The 16682-nt window shown below is 39.9% G+C and overlaps 1 protein-coding gene across 1 annotated transcript in view; it reads left to right on the forward strand.

Moving 5' to 3' along the window:
- The first annotated feature begins 497 nt into the window (after positions 1-497).
- IREB2 (iron responsive element binding protein 2) overlaps positions 498-16682 on the forward strand; it is a 43503-nt gene continuing 27318 nt past the window's right edge. Inside the window, exons 1-2 of the mRNA XM_006208779.4 lie at positions 498-640; positions 2126-2215. Of these exons, the coding sequence (XP_006208841.1) occupies positions 622-640; positions 2126-2215 (109 nt within the window). The 5' untranslated portion in view covers positions 498-621. The remainder of the gene's footprint in view (positions 641-2125; positions 2216-16682) is intronic.

Below are 16682 nucleotides of genomic sequence, written 5' to 3' on the forward strand. Positions count from 1 at the left end.
AGTGCAAGGAAAACTTATTCAACTATTAGTTAAGCGCTTCCTACGTGCCAGATCAGTCTGGCCATCCTCTCCTGAGAACACGCGTGGAGGCTACACAAGACAGGTTAACCTAAGGCTTTATCTTCAGGGGAAAGCGGTTCTCCTAAAGCTGTTTTTCCTAGGAATTCCCATTCCGAGCCCCTCCACCCCCCGCACAACCCCTGGATACCCTGCAGGAGCCCACACTCGCTGTATCTCACAATTCCAGTCGCACACTTGAGGCCACTACTATGCAAAGGATCGCTAAGAGGGCCATACTAGTGACGCCAAACCCACAGCCTCCCCGGTGTTTCGTCCCGAATTCCGAGACCAACAGCGATTGCGCAAAGAATCGCCTTCTGGTTGGCCCCGCCCCTTCTCTTTCTTTGTTTCCTCGTCCGAGGATCTCGCGAGAGTTAGGCGGCAAATCCCGCGAGTTCGGACCTGGGGCCGGTTCTGCGGCTCTCGCGGTGTTTGCGCGAGACTGCTCCTTTCCTTCCTCCCTCGCCAGTCCGCCTGTCTTCCTCCCCCCTCTTCCCCGCCCGGCCTCCCCCTCCTTCCCCCGCGGGCCCCCTCCCCGCAGGGATAATATGGTCTCCGGCGATGGACGCCCCAAGTGCAGGTTAGTTTCAGTCCGCCGACTGGGATCTGGCAGCTGGAGACGCGAGCTGCCCGGGCTCCGAGTACCTTGCTTCTCTCGCCTGGAGTCGCCCGGTTGGCGTCCGGGCCCTCCGGTCTCAGGTCGTGCTCCCTTGGGGCCTGCCTGCTGCGCCGCACTCTCCGCGCCCAGGCCGCGAGAGCCGGGCCTCGCCGCCCTCGCCCCTCAGCGTGACCCCAGCAGGGCCGTCCGCTCCGCTGCTGGCTCTCACCCGGGCCGGCCTCGGCCTGTTGGCCGCTGCTGGCTGCCAGCGGCTTCCCGGTACATTTCAGTAGCACAAGGGTCGGGGAGAAGCCCACCATCTTCCCCTCCCCGCCCCCATTTGTAAGAGATAAGGGTGGGGGTCACTGCCTCCTTGCTTGGGTCTCACGCAGCTAGTTGTTTATTCCGCTGTCCAGCTTCGAGCCCCTCCCTCTCTCTTTGCCTCTGGAAGCAGAGTGGGGGGCGGTCAAGGCCGAACACTGGTCAGCCAGTTGCCGGACCATTTACTGCAGCGCTGAGTCTCCTCCCCCCATCCACCTCCCCCCTTCCTCCTCAATAAAAAAGGGGAAAAACATTATATATTCTCAAAAAGTGGGCTGTACTTATCGCTTCTCATTTCGGACCAAGGTCCTAACAATGTTGAGGGTCCTGCCCACCCACCGCAGTGAGTCTGCACAAAAGATCTGAAGGTTCTTTAATCTCAGGGCTGCCTCCCCGCCACTTCCCCTGAGAGCCTTAGGAGCTGAAGCACATTCAAATGAGACCTCTAGGTCTTTGACTTTGTTGTTAAGCTTCAATTCGTGCAAAACCAGAAAGACATGTCTTTTAGGGAGAATCTCCTAATTTACCCAGATACTTTGTTGTTCACTTTTTACCTTCAGTCTTCAGACCTATTAAGGTCTTACCTGATAAGTTGCTTGTTTTGGTTTGGTTTAGATTGTATTCATGTCGTTGAATGCTCTGTGAAAATCTATCTTTTGATTATTTTTAAAAAATCAATTCTTCTAACAGAATGGTGGCGTTATCAAATTGGCTGTTTATATTTATGCAGTTTTCAGGACATGGCTTCACAAAACATGCCTATACATCATTTAAATTGTTTTATTATCCCTTTCCAAGTATTCTGTATTATCACATTTCAGGAGTTAATTATTTTACCAGTTTTTATTTGACAAGAATCACAGTTTAGAGTTGTACTGTCCAATACAGTAGACACTATCCACATGTGATTATTTAAATTTAAATTAAATTAATTAAAAAATTTAAAACTCTGTTCCTCAGTTGCTGTGATCACATTTCAAGTGCTCAATAGCCGTATGTGGCTAATGGCTACCTTTTGGACAGTGCAAATATAGAACGTTTACACCAGTGCAGAAAATTGTTGGACAGAGCTGGCTTCCAGATATTTTCACTTTGAATTAGGTACTTTGTAGCAATGTTTAATAAAAGTATAATTTTTTTTTCCAGGATATGCCTTTGAGTACCTTATTGAAACATTAAATGACAGTTCACATAAGAAGTTCTTCAATGTACCTAGACTTGGAGGCACCAAGTATGGTAATGTTGCTTAAATTTTCTTGGGTTTCTTTAGTTTCTAATAATAAAAATGCATCTGTCAAGCTAAGTAGAAGAAATTTTAAGTTTATTCCCACCATGTTGTAGCAGGTATACTTACATATATCTCTAACATTTTGAAAAACTCTTCTTGGGATGTCTTTTATTTGAGGAAAGATACAATCCCCTACCTTAGCTTCTCATTTTAAAATCTAAGTTAATTTAGTAATGATTTTTTTCCCCACAGGAAACTACTAATACTATTTAAAAACACACACAAAACCTGACTGATGGTATCCTAGAGCTATTAAATGTGTATTTTAATTTTTCTAGTGACCAATGCCTACAATTCTTTATCTGCTGTCCTTTGAATAGGAATCACCAACAGGGCCTACTGATTTGAATTGTTCACTAGGGCATTTTTTTGCCCTGGCTTATGCACCAATACTCTTGGCAGAACTTTGCAGGCACCTGATCAGGATCAAACAAACCTTTCCTGAGGTCTCAGAGGAGTGAACTTGGTGGAACCCCAACGTATTGGATGGAAGTCTTGACTTTATTGACGACTGAGTAGGTTTCTCAACCAGGCCAATGCAGGGAAGACCTGTTTGGAAGAGTGATTTAGATGATTCTTTTCAGTGAAAACTACTTGGAAAGAAAAATGCCAAATCTGTTGCAGTCAGTTTTGGAGGGAGCTTTTCTTTAATCTTGGTTGATTTGTTTTGTTCTCTCGTTATTTAAGAAGATTGCTTTTGTGATCTTTCTGTAGATTTTGGTGGATTTAAGTGTTTTAGACTGCCCCTTGCAGTATTTTCTTGTACATTGTGAGAAAATTTAGATATTTTAGAGTATATGTTGGAGAAGATCCCTGTCTTAGAATGAGGTTGCCATTTAAAAATAAACAGTTCACCAAAATCCTTTACTTTGCATGTTTAGTTGTAGCGATTGGTATTAAGAAAGGTTGGTCATTTTCTTAGTGCCATGTCTTTCACTCACATTTATTTTTATCTTTTCACTGATGATGAGTTTGTATTAATTTTGAAAAGGGAACAGCCATGTTGATTATAGGCAAGAAAAATCTCTTATTTCCCTTTACTTCTTTCAAATATCTAGTGATTCTGGCCTGGAAATTTCTTAACCCACATTTTATAGCTTAATAAAGGAAAAGAACATATATGGGGATGACTTTTAAATTGAGTGTAAGTTCTTTCTGTGGTTAATTTGTGGAAGTGTGCCTGCTTGAAGGTGGCCTGTATTTCCCAAATGCAGGAAATCAATAGGAAACTATTAAAACAACCGTAAAATGCATTGAAAGAGGGATTAGGAATCTAAGAGCTATATTATCTCTGGAAATAAGCTGGCATGGACATCTCTACATAACTGAGTTTTAGAGTACTAGGTTTTTTTATATCCATGATAAATATAACAGTACAACACCTGTAAATATAAATGCCTTTAAAACAAGTTTGATTTTTATTTCTGTGGGGTTAAAACTCACCTTTTAATAGAGTGGTTATTATGAGAGGTTTACTAAGTAGTTACTTAAGTAATTTCTTAGTATACTTAATAGGACTTACAACTTGAAAGAAAAATTGACTTTGAAAGAAAGGAGCAGTTTGAGTAGAAGAACAGAAAAATCCTGGTTGCATTTTTAGAGGGATCAGATTGAATGGCCTCCCATGTGTGTGCTTAGGAGACTTGGCTCTGGTAACCAAGGGTCCAAACCACTGTCTTCTCTGCTTGCCACATTCTGATGCCCACCAGGCGGAGAATCACAGCTGGAGTGAGTAACCTGATGAGGGGAAGGTGTTCTAGCCCTCGTAGTGGCGGAGGGGATGTGGGAGGTGGGATGGGGGTGGGTCATTAACACTCTTCTGAGCTTTCAGGAATGCCTTTAGCTGCAAGGAACTGAAAGTCTGCTGTACAGTGCTTTAACAAATAGGGGTTTATTTTTCTCACATAACAAGATATCTGGATGTGAGCATACTGGGACTGTATCGCACTAGTGTCAGCAAGAACCTAGGCTTCTCCTTTTTTTCTGTTTTGCTTTCATATATTCTTTTTTTTGGTTGCAAATAGCTGTGTACCTCCATGCTTTATGTCCATGTTCTAGGGAGCTGGAAGGGCAGAACAGGAAGGAAAACCCTTCCCAGGAGCTTTTGCCTATATCTCCCTGGTCAAAATGTCTTCAGCCACTCTTGGCTTTAGAGGCTAAAAGATGGAGTAGTTAGCTTTTCGGCTTTTGACATGGAGGAAGACAAGGGAGAAGTGGTTGAAGTGGTTGGGAGTGGGTGGTGAGTGAACAGCCCAGACTCTCTGCCTCACTAACAGCACCTTCCCTCACTGAGTCTTGTCTTTAGGTGGAATACAGTGCAAATTGTTTGATTTCTGTTTTTTTACTGCCATTTCATCTTCATGCTTCCTAAGTTTGTACTCAGGATATCTATGGAAGTGGACACATCGTGCACATTGATTACATTTTGATCTTACATAATTGCGCTTGTGGCTCAGTGCCTTTTTAATGATCTGGAGATGCCTGTCTGGCACTGCAATGTACTGACTGCAACCTTAGAAATTTTGGGTAACTCTTAAGTAGATTTATGAATTTGAAAATATACCTGTTTCCAAGGAAGAGAGAAATCACCACTGCCTGGAATTGTCAGAGGCTACTTTCTGAAGGAAGTAGGACTTGAATTGATGTTAAACAGAGGGATCAGAGAGGACAGTCAGCACTTGGGGAACTAAAATGAACAGTAAGCATAATGGAAAACATCAGTGAGAATGATTAAGGGGGAAGACAGTGAGGAGACTGGCCTGGCTCTTGTGAAACATATTTTAGAGAGTAGCTTTGTTGGGCAAGAAGGTCTTCAGCTTCCGGCCCCCTTCTTTATCTCAGGTTCTTTTTCACCGTTTCTTTTGCCCTTCGTAACTGCTTGCTTTTTGCCCATAGTACTGCTCAGTCCTTCGACAGAGCTAGGACTTGGTTTTCCAAATCCTACCTTGCAATCTCTGTAAGAAAATCTGTATTTGATTTTTTAAAGGAGAATTTTTATCGATTAGAAGAAATTAGGTTGGGATTGGCAATCAAAGACAGAAACATTATAGGCAGTGCAGAAACATTTTCATTTTTATGTGTATGTACAAATAGATCTAAATGTGCTACTTTAACAAAAAATACAGTATGTTTTGTTTTGTAACCTTTTTTAACTTAATATATCATGCACATCTTTCCATGTCATTGAATACAAATATCCCTTGCAACCTGAGTCTGTTTGCTTTCTGAGTCAGGGAGCATGAATTCGAGTAGAAAGGGATACCTGTACTTTACTGCAGCTTCTAATGGCTGCTCGGTATTGCCTGTATGAATGCATCACGGTTTAGTTAGCAGATCTTTGAATATGGAGGTTGTTACCGACTTTTCCCTTTTTATATGTAAAGCTGCTATGTGTGTATAATACTTAAATTTTGATGTAAGCTTATCATTATATGCAGTTACTGGATTGAAAGTGTGCAAGTTTCACCCTCATCATTTTTCTTTTTTACTTTTACCATATATGTACTGTCTTTTCCAGTTGTTACCCTTGAATATAAGGAACAAAAACTCACTTAACTCGGCACTCAAGTAAAGAAGATGCTGTTGCAGTTTCCAGACTTCAAAGGCACAGTAAGGCCTCCTAGGAACCAGAATTTCTAAGCCAGAGGCTGTTCTTTTTGTCACTTGGAGGCTGGCTGTTCTTTTTGTCACTTGGAGGCTGCCTGTTCTCTTTCTCCGTTTCTTTTTTAATATCTCCTCTCCAGTTTTCTATCTACTTTACTTACTCATTTTGCATAAATATTCAATACAGCTGCTGCCAGCCATTCTGTGTGTGTTATGATTGGCTTACCAGCCAGATGAGACTGTATCTCTAGAAGACTTTCTCACCTGTTGTTTTGATCTGGTTTGGCTGGGCTTGTCAGGAGGCTGTTGCTGGTCAGGTGTCTTGCTAGTGGGGATGCACGTCCGTATTTTCTCATCTTGTCTTCTCCGTGGACTCTGGAGAGGGCTTTAAGTTTGGGTAAGCACTGAAATAGTTTACTTGTAATGTTCACACACAATACATAACTTTCTAAGGATTACCTTTACCTAACATAATTCTATTCTATGCACACAACTACCACATTTTGTCCAAGGATCTGTTGGTTTTAACTGTACTTTTGTAGACAATTTTTGTTCTAGGTTAGGTCCTTTTGGTAGCAAAGAACAGACACCTACTAGCTCAAGTGAAGGAAGATTTATTATGATGATACAGAGCTCCCAGGCAAATGAAATGTGGCTCTCTCTCAAGAAAATGGGCAGTGGACCAGAATTGGGGAAGCTCTTTGTTTCTCTCAGGGCTTCAGATTCCTGCCCCCTCCACTCTTCTGCTCCCTCTGCTTCACTGCAGGCGAGCCACCTCTGCCTGCTGACTTTATACATGGCCACAAATGGCAGCCTCTGGCTCTAGCTTAGCTCTTAACAACTTTCTGGTTCAGTCTGTGTCCTCATTGCAAATTCCTGAGAGCTGAATCTAATTGTCCATGTGTATTTTTTCTCACCAGCCTGTTGGTCATTGACCTGCCAGGGGACTGGCCCTTGCTTCAGTGCTGTAGCCAGGGAGGTAATGGGACACTGAGCACTGTCCATTCCATGGGTAGCGGTTTGGACAGGCACCATGAAGTGTGCCTGTTACGTTAGCAAGTAATGCCAAATTACATGCCTGCCAGGAGCAAGTGAGAAGAGTGTTTCTTCGGCTTTATCAATAATAGATACTATTTTTCTAGTTTTTCTCCACCTCTGTGAGTTAGTGGGGGAAAAAATCTTAAGGAAACAGGAATCTGTTTACTCTTTTTCTGCCTTCTTAGACTCTCCATAGCAGTATATATTTTTTTAAAGTCAGAGGTTTTTTTTGGATATCAGTCCCATCCAGCCTGGTACTAGTTAGAGACAGAAACAATACCTTCACTCTAGTAAGACGTGGGCATGAGTTAATCCTGTTGCCAGATCAGGGGTTACAGGGCCTTCTAGAACATTTTCTTAATTTTTTCTCCAGGCTCCTGGCCTTGGACAGGGTTTTAGGTTTACCTGTAGCTACTCTAGCAGGTTCTTATCAGTCCCCTTGCTCTTAGTCTGGACTCCAAAGATACCTTCCTTGGGGCTTTAAGCAGTCCTAGGATGTTTGAGTGTTTCCCCCTTTCTTCAGTCTGGTGTGTTTCTCTGTCACATTTAGTTTATTTAAAACTGGTTGTTAGTATTGATATCTCCTATGGGTGATTTCTTCATTTCTTGTTTAAACCTGAAATTATCACTTTTGAGAAATAACAAAACCCTTTCACATTATCTGTTTGTCTTCACTGCATTGCTTTGTGTTAGGCAGGGAAAAATAGATTTATGCAGATGAGGCAAATGAGGCAAAAATCCGAGTAATTTGCCTAAGGTCACATATCTTCTAAGTGAGGAGATTTGGTCTTAGACTCATATCTTCTGATTTCAGACCAACACTCCCCCCCCATCCGAATACCTTTCTGTTTCCCAGCTTAATAATGGCAGTATTAAAGCGCTAGTGTTTATTGATTGTTTGCTATATTCATTCTGTAAGATAAGTTCTGTTATTATCCGCTTGACCAAGGTCCTGCTACTAAGTACCGCTGTTTAATAAGTGATAGAGGAGGAACTTGAATAAAAATCTGTGATTCCCAAGCCGGTGCTTATAAAACTGCTACACAGAGGTTGCATGCTCATGCTTACAAGGACCATGGAGGCAACATAAACAAGTGAAATGGCCCTGGCTGGAACTGTGGCAGCCAGGAGAGAAATGCCCTATGTAAAGGGGTAGGTGCTACTCCGTTCTAGCAAGAATGTGAAGTTGGTGTTGTAAAATTTTCTCATGTTCATCTTGAGAAGCTAGAAATTTGGATTTTCATGGAAAAAAAATCTCTGGTCTTTCAGTGTTGTCAGTTGAACTTTAAAATGTTAAAACTCTCTGCATAACAAACAAAACACATCTGCAGGCCAACAGTGTGTGCCCTCTGCACTGAGAGGCGCATTATACTGCCTAATTTTAGGAGCAGCCACTGAGCCTCGAGTGGTAAGACCTGCAGCCCCGGGAACCTGGCTGTGCCTTTCATCCGTTGCCTCCCATTTAAAACAGCAGACCTCAGCATCTTTTTTTAAAGTGCGAACCACCTCTTGGATCTTCCACTAAATAATTGATCAGAAGGATATCTATTGTTACCAGCTCATATCAGAAGTGTGATAACACAAATTATACTTTTTCAGTTTAAGTTACAGGCTTGTCCTACCTAGTTCCCTGCGTGTCTTTTTGATTCCCTGTCCTTTCGAGGATGAGTTTTGGGGATTCATAGGGTTCTGGAAGTTCCTGGTTAGAAGAGGCAGTATTAATCCTGTCCAGTTTTCTACTTGGTGCTTGCATCTCTCAACAACACTGTTTAATTCACTCAGCTAACGTTGAGTACTCACATGTTTCTGACGAGTGAAAGATGGCTAAGAGAGCATCTTTGTGCTAAAGAAAGCACACAGTTTAGTAATGGAAAATATGTAAGTACAGTGCTTTAGTATGTTGTAGTAATCTCAGTCCTTCAGGGCGTAGAACAGGGGAAGTTTAATACAAATAATTATTAACTATGACACAAGAGTTGTTGTAAGATGCAAGGAAACTATACGGTACTGTAGGGCTGACAGAGAATACCTAAGGAAGGACAGATTGGAAGGAGTTCAGATCTCATTGGAGAAGGTATGGTTCAGCTCACTAGATAGCAGAGAAGTTTGCTGGTTTGGCCAAGCTGGAGCTGGTCTGGGGTTGCTGGACAGGCAGTAGGCCATCCTCTGGAGTACATGCAGGGGAATAGGCAACCAGCAATGTGGTGTGGGTGAGTATTGGAAGGACAGATGCTGGCAGGGGCAAGAGCCTTCAGAGTGCACGGGCCACGTGGGAGCTTGCAGAAGCAGCAGCAGCTCACTGTGTGACCCTCCAGGCAGCTTGCAGAGGAAGTCCAGGCACTGGCAGGGCAAAGGGTCTTCTGTTGGGAGTGTCTCAGCCTGGGTACTGGTTACAGGCAGGAGGTGTCCTTCAGAGAACAGCTACATGGGGGCTCTGGTTCCCACCTGGAGAGGACTGTGGTGATACTAACAAATGTACACCTCTGTATGTTTTATATATTGTGTAATAAAGCATGTCCACCTTTGGAAGATCTGCATAACTCAGTGAACCTTTATTTCTCAAAGACCATCAGTGAACGCCACGAGCAGACAGTGGTGGGACTAGACAGTGAACAAACAGGCCTACTTCATTCATTTCTGAGATGTCTGCTAGATACCCACGTTTGAATAACCATAGTTTTGTCAGTTCTTTCAAGTGAAAATGGTTTTGAGCAGAGATGCTGTATACACTTCATTTTTTGTCACACAGAATATTAAGACTTGACCTCACTGGTTGAGATTTAATAAAATTAATACATTTTCTGCTTCATCATGGGCATTCTTAAGTGAAACTGACATTTTGTGGGAAAATGAACGATACAGTGAGTACAAGTACAATTTGGTGCTGTTGCCTTGAATCCTGCTAAGGCACCAGCAGTTTTATCTGCCATTGCTTTTGAACTCTCAGTGCATATGTCAAAATGGTGGAAAAGGCAAATAATGTCTTAGTTGACCTTACAGATTCCCTGAAAGGACTTCCCCCCACACTTTGAAAACCACTGGTATGAGGCAAGTGTGGAGACAGAAAGATGAACTAGAGAATCTGTGAGAGATGACAGTGGTGGCTTGGACTGGGTATAGTGGTGGTGGTGGTAGAAGTAGACAAATGCAAAAGCTGTATGAGAGGGGTGTCAAATATGGTGTCGAGATGCTTTGGCAAAAGCATCTGGATGGGTGATGGTGCTATTTACTAAGCTGGGGAACACAAGAGGAGGTAGTGATACAGAACAGGGACAGAGGGAAATCACTGTGGTCGGTTTGGGAACATAATCAGTATTCAAGTAAGGGTGTTTGTGAAGCAATTAGCTGCATGGTTCTGAAGCTCAGAAAACAGACCTGGACTGCAGAAAAATATTTTGAAATTATTGGTGTGTAGATAGTTTGTACAAGCCATAGAATCAGTTGAAATTCCTGGAAGGAGACAGTATGGAGTGAGAAAAGAAGTGAGCCTAGATATGAACTCTGAGGAGCTTGTACATTTAAGGATCAGGTAGAGGAGTAGAGATCAGCAGGAAACCAAGACAGGGCTGCCAGAAAGTGTTAAGAACTATAAAGGAGCTGGAATTTTATTCTCCTTGCAAGTTAAACTGACAGTTTCACAGATGCTGGCAGAAGACACAAAACTCTTGGATCAGAGACAGTGGACAGTTTATTACCCATAGCAATGCAGTATGCTTAGTGTACCAGCATTTGTTGAAGTGGACCAGGTAACACATGTACACACAGTGATTGTGTTATAGAAAAGGAACTCTGACTTAGGGAACCCAAATTTTTTTTATAAGAAACAGTAAGCATGCCTGCCCTTTGCTCCTGAAAGAGACACTGTTTTTTATCTTCCAAGGCTATTCGCTTGGAACATATTAATATCTTTTTAAAGATAGTCTGGAACAGAAGCAGTCATTGCTTCTGCTTGAAAGTAACGCAGAAATGTGAGCTAGGAGACCTGGAGGATGGTGTTGTGAAAGCCAGTGGAATGAGTGTTTCAAGAAGGATGAATTGTTAGCTCCCATTGAGTGTTGTTAAGAGGATATTGAAACTCTGGTTAGAGCTGTTTCGTGGGTATTTTAAGAAATCAGATTGGTCTGGGCTGAAGAGTGAATAGAAGTGTAGAATGGAATGTGTAGAAAAGTGAACATTGAGAATAGAGGTTACTCTTTCAAAAAACTTGGTTGAGAGTTTGGAGAAAGCAATACTTGGAAGCTATGTGTGTGCACGTGCATGTGTGTGTACAATTGGGGCTAGAGACTTTCAATGCTGATGGGAAGAATCCAGTTGAAGGGTAGATTGCAGAAAAAGGAGAAAGACAATAATTGATGACTCATGAGTCTTAAAATGTATTACTGGGAATTGGATGCAGAGTGCCTATAAGAAAGTTGGCATTTAGTAGGAGGAGATCCAGAGCTGCCTTCTTAACTGGGGAAAGGATAAATTCAGAGTCAGCTAGGCTTGCAAGTAAAGTAGAAGGAAGTCAGGGTAGAAGAAACTTAGTTTTTATTTATCTAGGAGGTAGGAAGTGGGGCAAATAGAGAAAGATTAGATTTTAAGGCCGAGTAGGTGAAGTTATGAATTAATTGTGTAGTGTGGGAAAACAAGCAGATTGAAGAAGAAACAAAGCAAGTTTCTGGGTAGATACAGAGGACCCGACTGAGGTTGTAATCATGTATTTATATTGGTACCAGTTTCTCTGATTTTAGGGTTTGTTTTTGTTTTTGTTTTTGTTTTCCTTTCTCCTCCTTTGCATGTCACCATCATTAAAACCTCAGTGAACTATTTCACAACCACTAGAATGGGTATTGTGTAAAAGACAGACAGTAACAAATGTCAGGGAGGATATGGAGAAATTGGGACACTCACACACTGGTGGTGGGAATGTAAAGTGGTGCAGCCACTTTGGAAAACAGTTTGACAGTTTCTTAAAACATTAGACATTACCATATGACCTAGCAATTCCATTCTTAGGAATCTACCCAAGAGAAATAGAAACATTATCCACACAAAGATTTGCAAATGAATGATCTTAGCAGCATTATTCGTAATAGCTGAAAACTGGAAACAACCTAAATGTCCTTCGGTGGGTGAATGGATAGAATTTGGTATATCCATACAGTGGAATACTCTTCAGCAATAAAAAGAAATTTAGCTATAGATACATGCTGCAACATGAGTAGACCTCAAAAGCATGCTCAGTGAAAGAAGCCAGACACAGGAGACTTTATTGTATGATTCCATTTATATGAAATATCCAGAAAAGACTAAATTATAGAGACAGTAGATAGTAGTTTCTGGGGGTGGGTGAAGAGAGGACAAGGATTAACAGTAAATGGGAATGAGGGATTTAATGAAATGATGAATGTTCTAAAACTGACTTATGGTGCTGATTGTACAACTTGGTAAAGTTACTAAAAATTCATAGAATTGTATGCTTCGAAAGTATACATGCCACAATGAAGTTATTTTTTAAAAAGAAAGAACAGTTCTACGTAAGTGAAGTGGTGTGGGGTTCACCAGCTGAAAGAACAAAACAGGTTGGTGTTTTGATGGACAGATAGGATAAAAGAACAAAGGGGCAAAAATTGTAGGATTAGGGAAAATGAGAGATTTAACCACATAGAACCTAAACTGCTTAAGTGAAAAAAAAAAGTATAGACAAGTGGTGCTGATCAGTAGAGGAGAAAGTCAAGTCCTCATGGTGTTGATGAACAGGTGTGAGAATGGGGATCAGAGAGGTTCGGAGAAGTAGAGAACTTTGAAGATGGTATAGTTGGAGCACAGAGGCCTCAGTCAGTGCTGCTTGTCCTCATAACAGGCGGCTGGCTTCTCCCAGTGGGCAGTCTAAGAGAGGAAGGCTGATGCTGGAATACTTTTATAACCTTTGAAGTCACACACTGTCATCTCTGCTACACTCTCGGCCACACTAACAAGTGATCTTCAGCATAGGTTGCAGGAGAGCATGAATGCCAGGAGGTGAAAGTTATTAGTATCATCTTGGAGGCTGGCTACTACAGAGAGAAATAAGAAGTCAGTCGCTTTTGTTTGGCGGAAGGGGTATTTACATCTTCCCTTGCAGTAGGCCTCTCGTAGTTATTATGAAATTAGACAGATCTGCAGGTTAGTGCTTCTTAATGACCAAATGCCCAGTTAACGTTTGATTTATTTCCTTAGAGCACTCTTACTTGATAATTGCTTTTTAATTTAATATTAATTTTCAAATGATAGAGTTAAAAACTAGCAAAACCACTGAAATTATAACCAAAAGAGTGGTCCTGCACTGGATTTCTACTCTGCAGAGAATGCTGTTTTTAAGTCTTGGCTATTTCTTCTGGTAGTTTCCTCCATCTTATTAAATAGCCTTGCTTAGAATACAGCTATTTCTTGATTTTTCAGTTTTAGACGTTACTAGCTTTTTACTATGGAAAATGAGAATTTGGCACTTTTCTCTCCTACATACATACCATGTATCTCTTCCTAGTAATAATTTTTGGTTAAATCAGTATGTAGTGTTTATTATGACTGTAAACATTCTCAGCCGATCCATGTAGTAAATAATGATTGTATCTCATTTCTCTTACAACTTTTTTTTTTTCTGGCATTAATGATTATCTTTTTTTGTTTGCTTTGTTTTCTATGTCCTTATCAATAATTCATCTTCAAACTCTCCAAAAGAACTAAACTCCTGGTATAATCAGGTAATCTATGAATTCATTTTTTCCCCTTCTCTTGACAGTGTCCCATCTGGACTTCATCTGCTCCATTTGAGGCTGATTGCACTGTGGCTTACACAGTATTGCCCTGGAAGAGTCTCTGCTCTTTCCTGTGTTAGAAACTATTACCTAGATTTCATTTTTTATTTTCCATTTGTTTCCTTGTTTTATAGAACATCTACCAGTAGCTTCCTGAGAAGGGGTGCCTGGGAAGTAAATTTTTGAGCCCTTGCCTGATTGATAGTTTACCTGTGTACAAATTTCTAGGTTGGGAATTATTTTCAATTTGAATTTTGACGGCATTGTTGCATTGCAGTCTAGTTTCTCACACTCCTCGTAAGAAACCGCAGGCTGTCCTGATGCCTGGGCTTTGTTTCTGATTGCCTTTCCCCTGTGTAGGCATTTAGTTTCAGCTTTTTCTGTTCCACTCAGTCCATAACCTGTCAACCAAACACAAAGTTAATTTTGTATTTGCTTTTTTTTTTTGAGTCTGTTTCTGTTTTGTATTTATGTTTTTTTTTTTTAGATTCCACATATGAAGGATCTCATATGGTATTTTTTTGTATTTGCTTTTGTGATAATATTTTACTTCTCATTATTTCCAAATGTCCTATTAAAAAAATTTCCCGCCTGTAATTCCTCTTGGTTTTTGGGGCTTCGTTATGTTTCTGCTTGAGGTAAGAATGGAAACTAATATTTGTGGAATACCTACTATTTGTTACAGTATTTGAGGGTTTTACATGTACTAGACAGATGATGAGGTATGATATTCTTCACATGTCTATTAGGTAGCTGGCATCCTGATTTTACATGAGAAAGGCATCAACTTGAGTCAGTTTTCAAAAGTTATACCTATTGTAAATAGCCAATATGGGCTTTGAATCTAGTATTTCTGATTATGTAGTCCTTTATCCTTTTTACTCACAATTCCATTAATCTTTTAATTTGTGTGTTAAAATTTTCAAGTATGAAAGTAGGGAGAGAATAGTATATAACCCACCACGTATTTCTCAGCCAGTTATCAACATTTTGCTCATCTTTTGTTTCAGATATTCCACCATTTAGAAAATCTGTAAGTGTACTCCAGTATATATCTCTGATGCATGAAAAACTTTTTTAAAAACAACCACCATAATCTCAGTGCCTTTATTATATCTTAACAAAATTGACAATAATTCCTTAATATGATCTAAAACCCAGTCCGTATTCAGATTTCTCTGGTTGTCTCAAAAATACGTTTCTACAGTTGATTTGTTTACATAGTATCCAGATAGGATCCATGCATAGCATTTGGTCTTTATGTCTCTATGATATCCATCCTTTTTCCTTTTTCCATGCCATTTTTCTGTTGAAGAAACCAGGTTCTTTGTTCTGCAGAATGTACTGCATTCTGGATTTGACTGATTGCTTCTTCATGGTTTCGTTTTACTGTTGTACTGTCCCCCATGTTTCCTATTAAGTGGAAGTTAGAGCTAGACGTTTGATTAGATTTGAGATTATTTATGTATGTATTTTTGCAAAGAACATTTCATAGTTGGTGGTTATATTTCCTGTTTCATCAGTAGGCAGATAACCATAATGCCCCACTTTTGTGGGACATAGCTGAGTTGGGTATGGTTGTTCTCATCTTGATCCTTCCATTATAAGTTCCCTGTTCACGTATCACTTAATGATTTTGGTATCCACTTAGGATCATTGTATAGATCCATTATTTCATTAAATGCTGCACACTGGTGATTTTTCTATTTCTATCATTGCCTTTCTACATTTATTAACTATAATTCTTCTATTACAAGGAACTTTCTTAATTGTTTAGTTACTTGAAATCAGGAAAGACAGGATTAATGATTGATTTTCTCCTCTTTATTTGTCAGTTTTCAGAGTAATGAGTTTCTCTAGTAAAGGAGTTGTTATGAACTAAGGGTTATTTATATATTTGATATATTTCAGTGAATTACAGTCGTTACTCACTTTGATGCTCAAATTGATCCATGCTCAAAGTGTCCCCATTAGTCTTTGATCACTTCTTTGGTTTCTGACACAAGATGTTCCAGGTTCATTTTGTCCATCTCCTTTCCCAAATAATGGGACCAACCATTTTTCTAAGGAACTCTTGTTTTTTTAGAAATGGGAAATAGTATTTAGAAACAGCAAACTGGATTGCTAGGGGTTCATTACTATTGGATTGTCATCATTTTAGGCATTTTCACTGAACAAATGTAAGAAATACATACATATGTTTTAGAAAGAGAAAAATAATGAGTTTATATTCATGATACCAATTGTTAGAGAGTTTTATTTTGTTTTTTTTATTGGGGAGAGGTAATTAGGTCTGTTTAATTATTTCATGATACCAACTGAGATGTATTTTTTTAAACTTAGCTACTCTCATTTTATACTTGTACATCAGTACTCTTAAATCTTGGTTTCCCACCCATAGTAACAAAAGTACTTTTTGTTTCTCATTATATATATGACAATTTCAAAATTATAATGTCAATACTAATGACTGAATATAGTTTGTTTTCTTTGTTGATCTTTTTGCTCTTAGTATATTTCCTGCTGGGAAGATACAGCCAAAATACTGTGTGAAATATAAACTAAGTTTTTTAGTTTGTCCTTTCATCGTTCTTTCTGGGGGAAAAGTATTTGTTAATATATATTTAATATTTAATACTTAAAATTATATATTTAACATTTTAAATTATATAGTTTAAATTTTATGTTTAATATATAATAATATGTGATTCTTATAGTTTTTTTCCCTCCCTTACTGAAAAGGTATATACTGTAAACATTTTGTACTGCTTTTTCTCTTAAAGATACAGTCTGAAGATCATTTCTCATCAACATGTAGAGATCATCATTCCTTTAAACAGCTGCATAGTGATCTCTTATGTGGGTTGCTGTGATTTATTCAACTAATTTCATACTGATTCCATCTTCCCTTTAAGTCCCAAGGAAATACTTTTATGTGGCAAAATTCAGTATGAGAATTTAATATAACTGAAAAATTTTAAATACTGACATCTAT

This window comes from Vicugna pacos, chromosome 27 (assembly GCF_048564905.1).
Source record: "Vicugna pacos chromosome 27, VicPac4, whole genome shotgun sequence".
Taxonomy (NCBI): Eukaryota; Metazoa; Chordata; class Mammalia; order Artiodactyla; family Camelidae; genus Vicugna; species Vicugna pacos.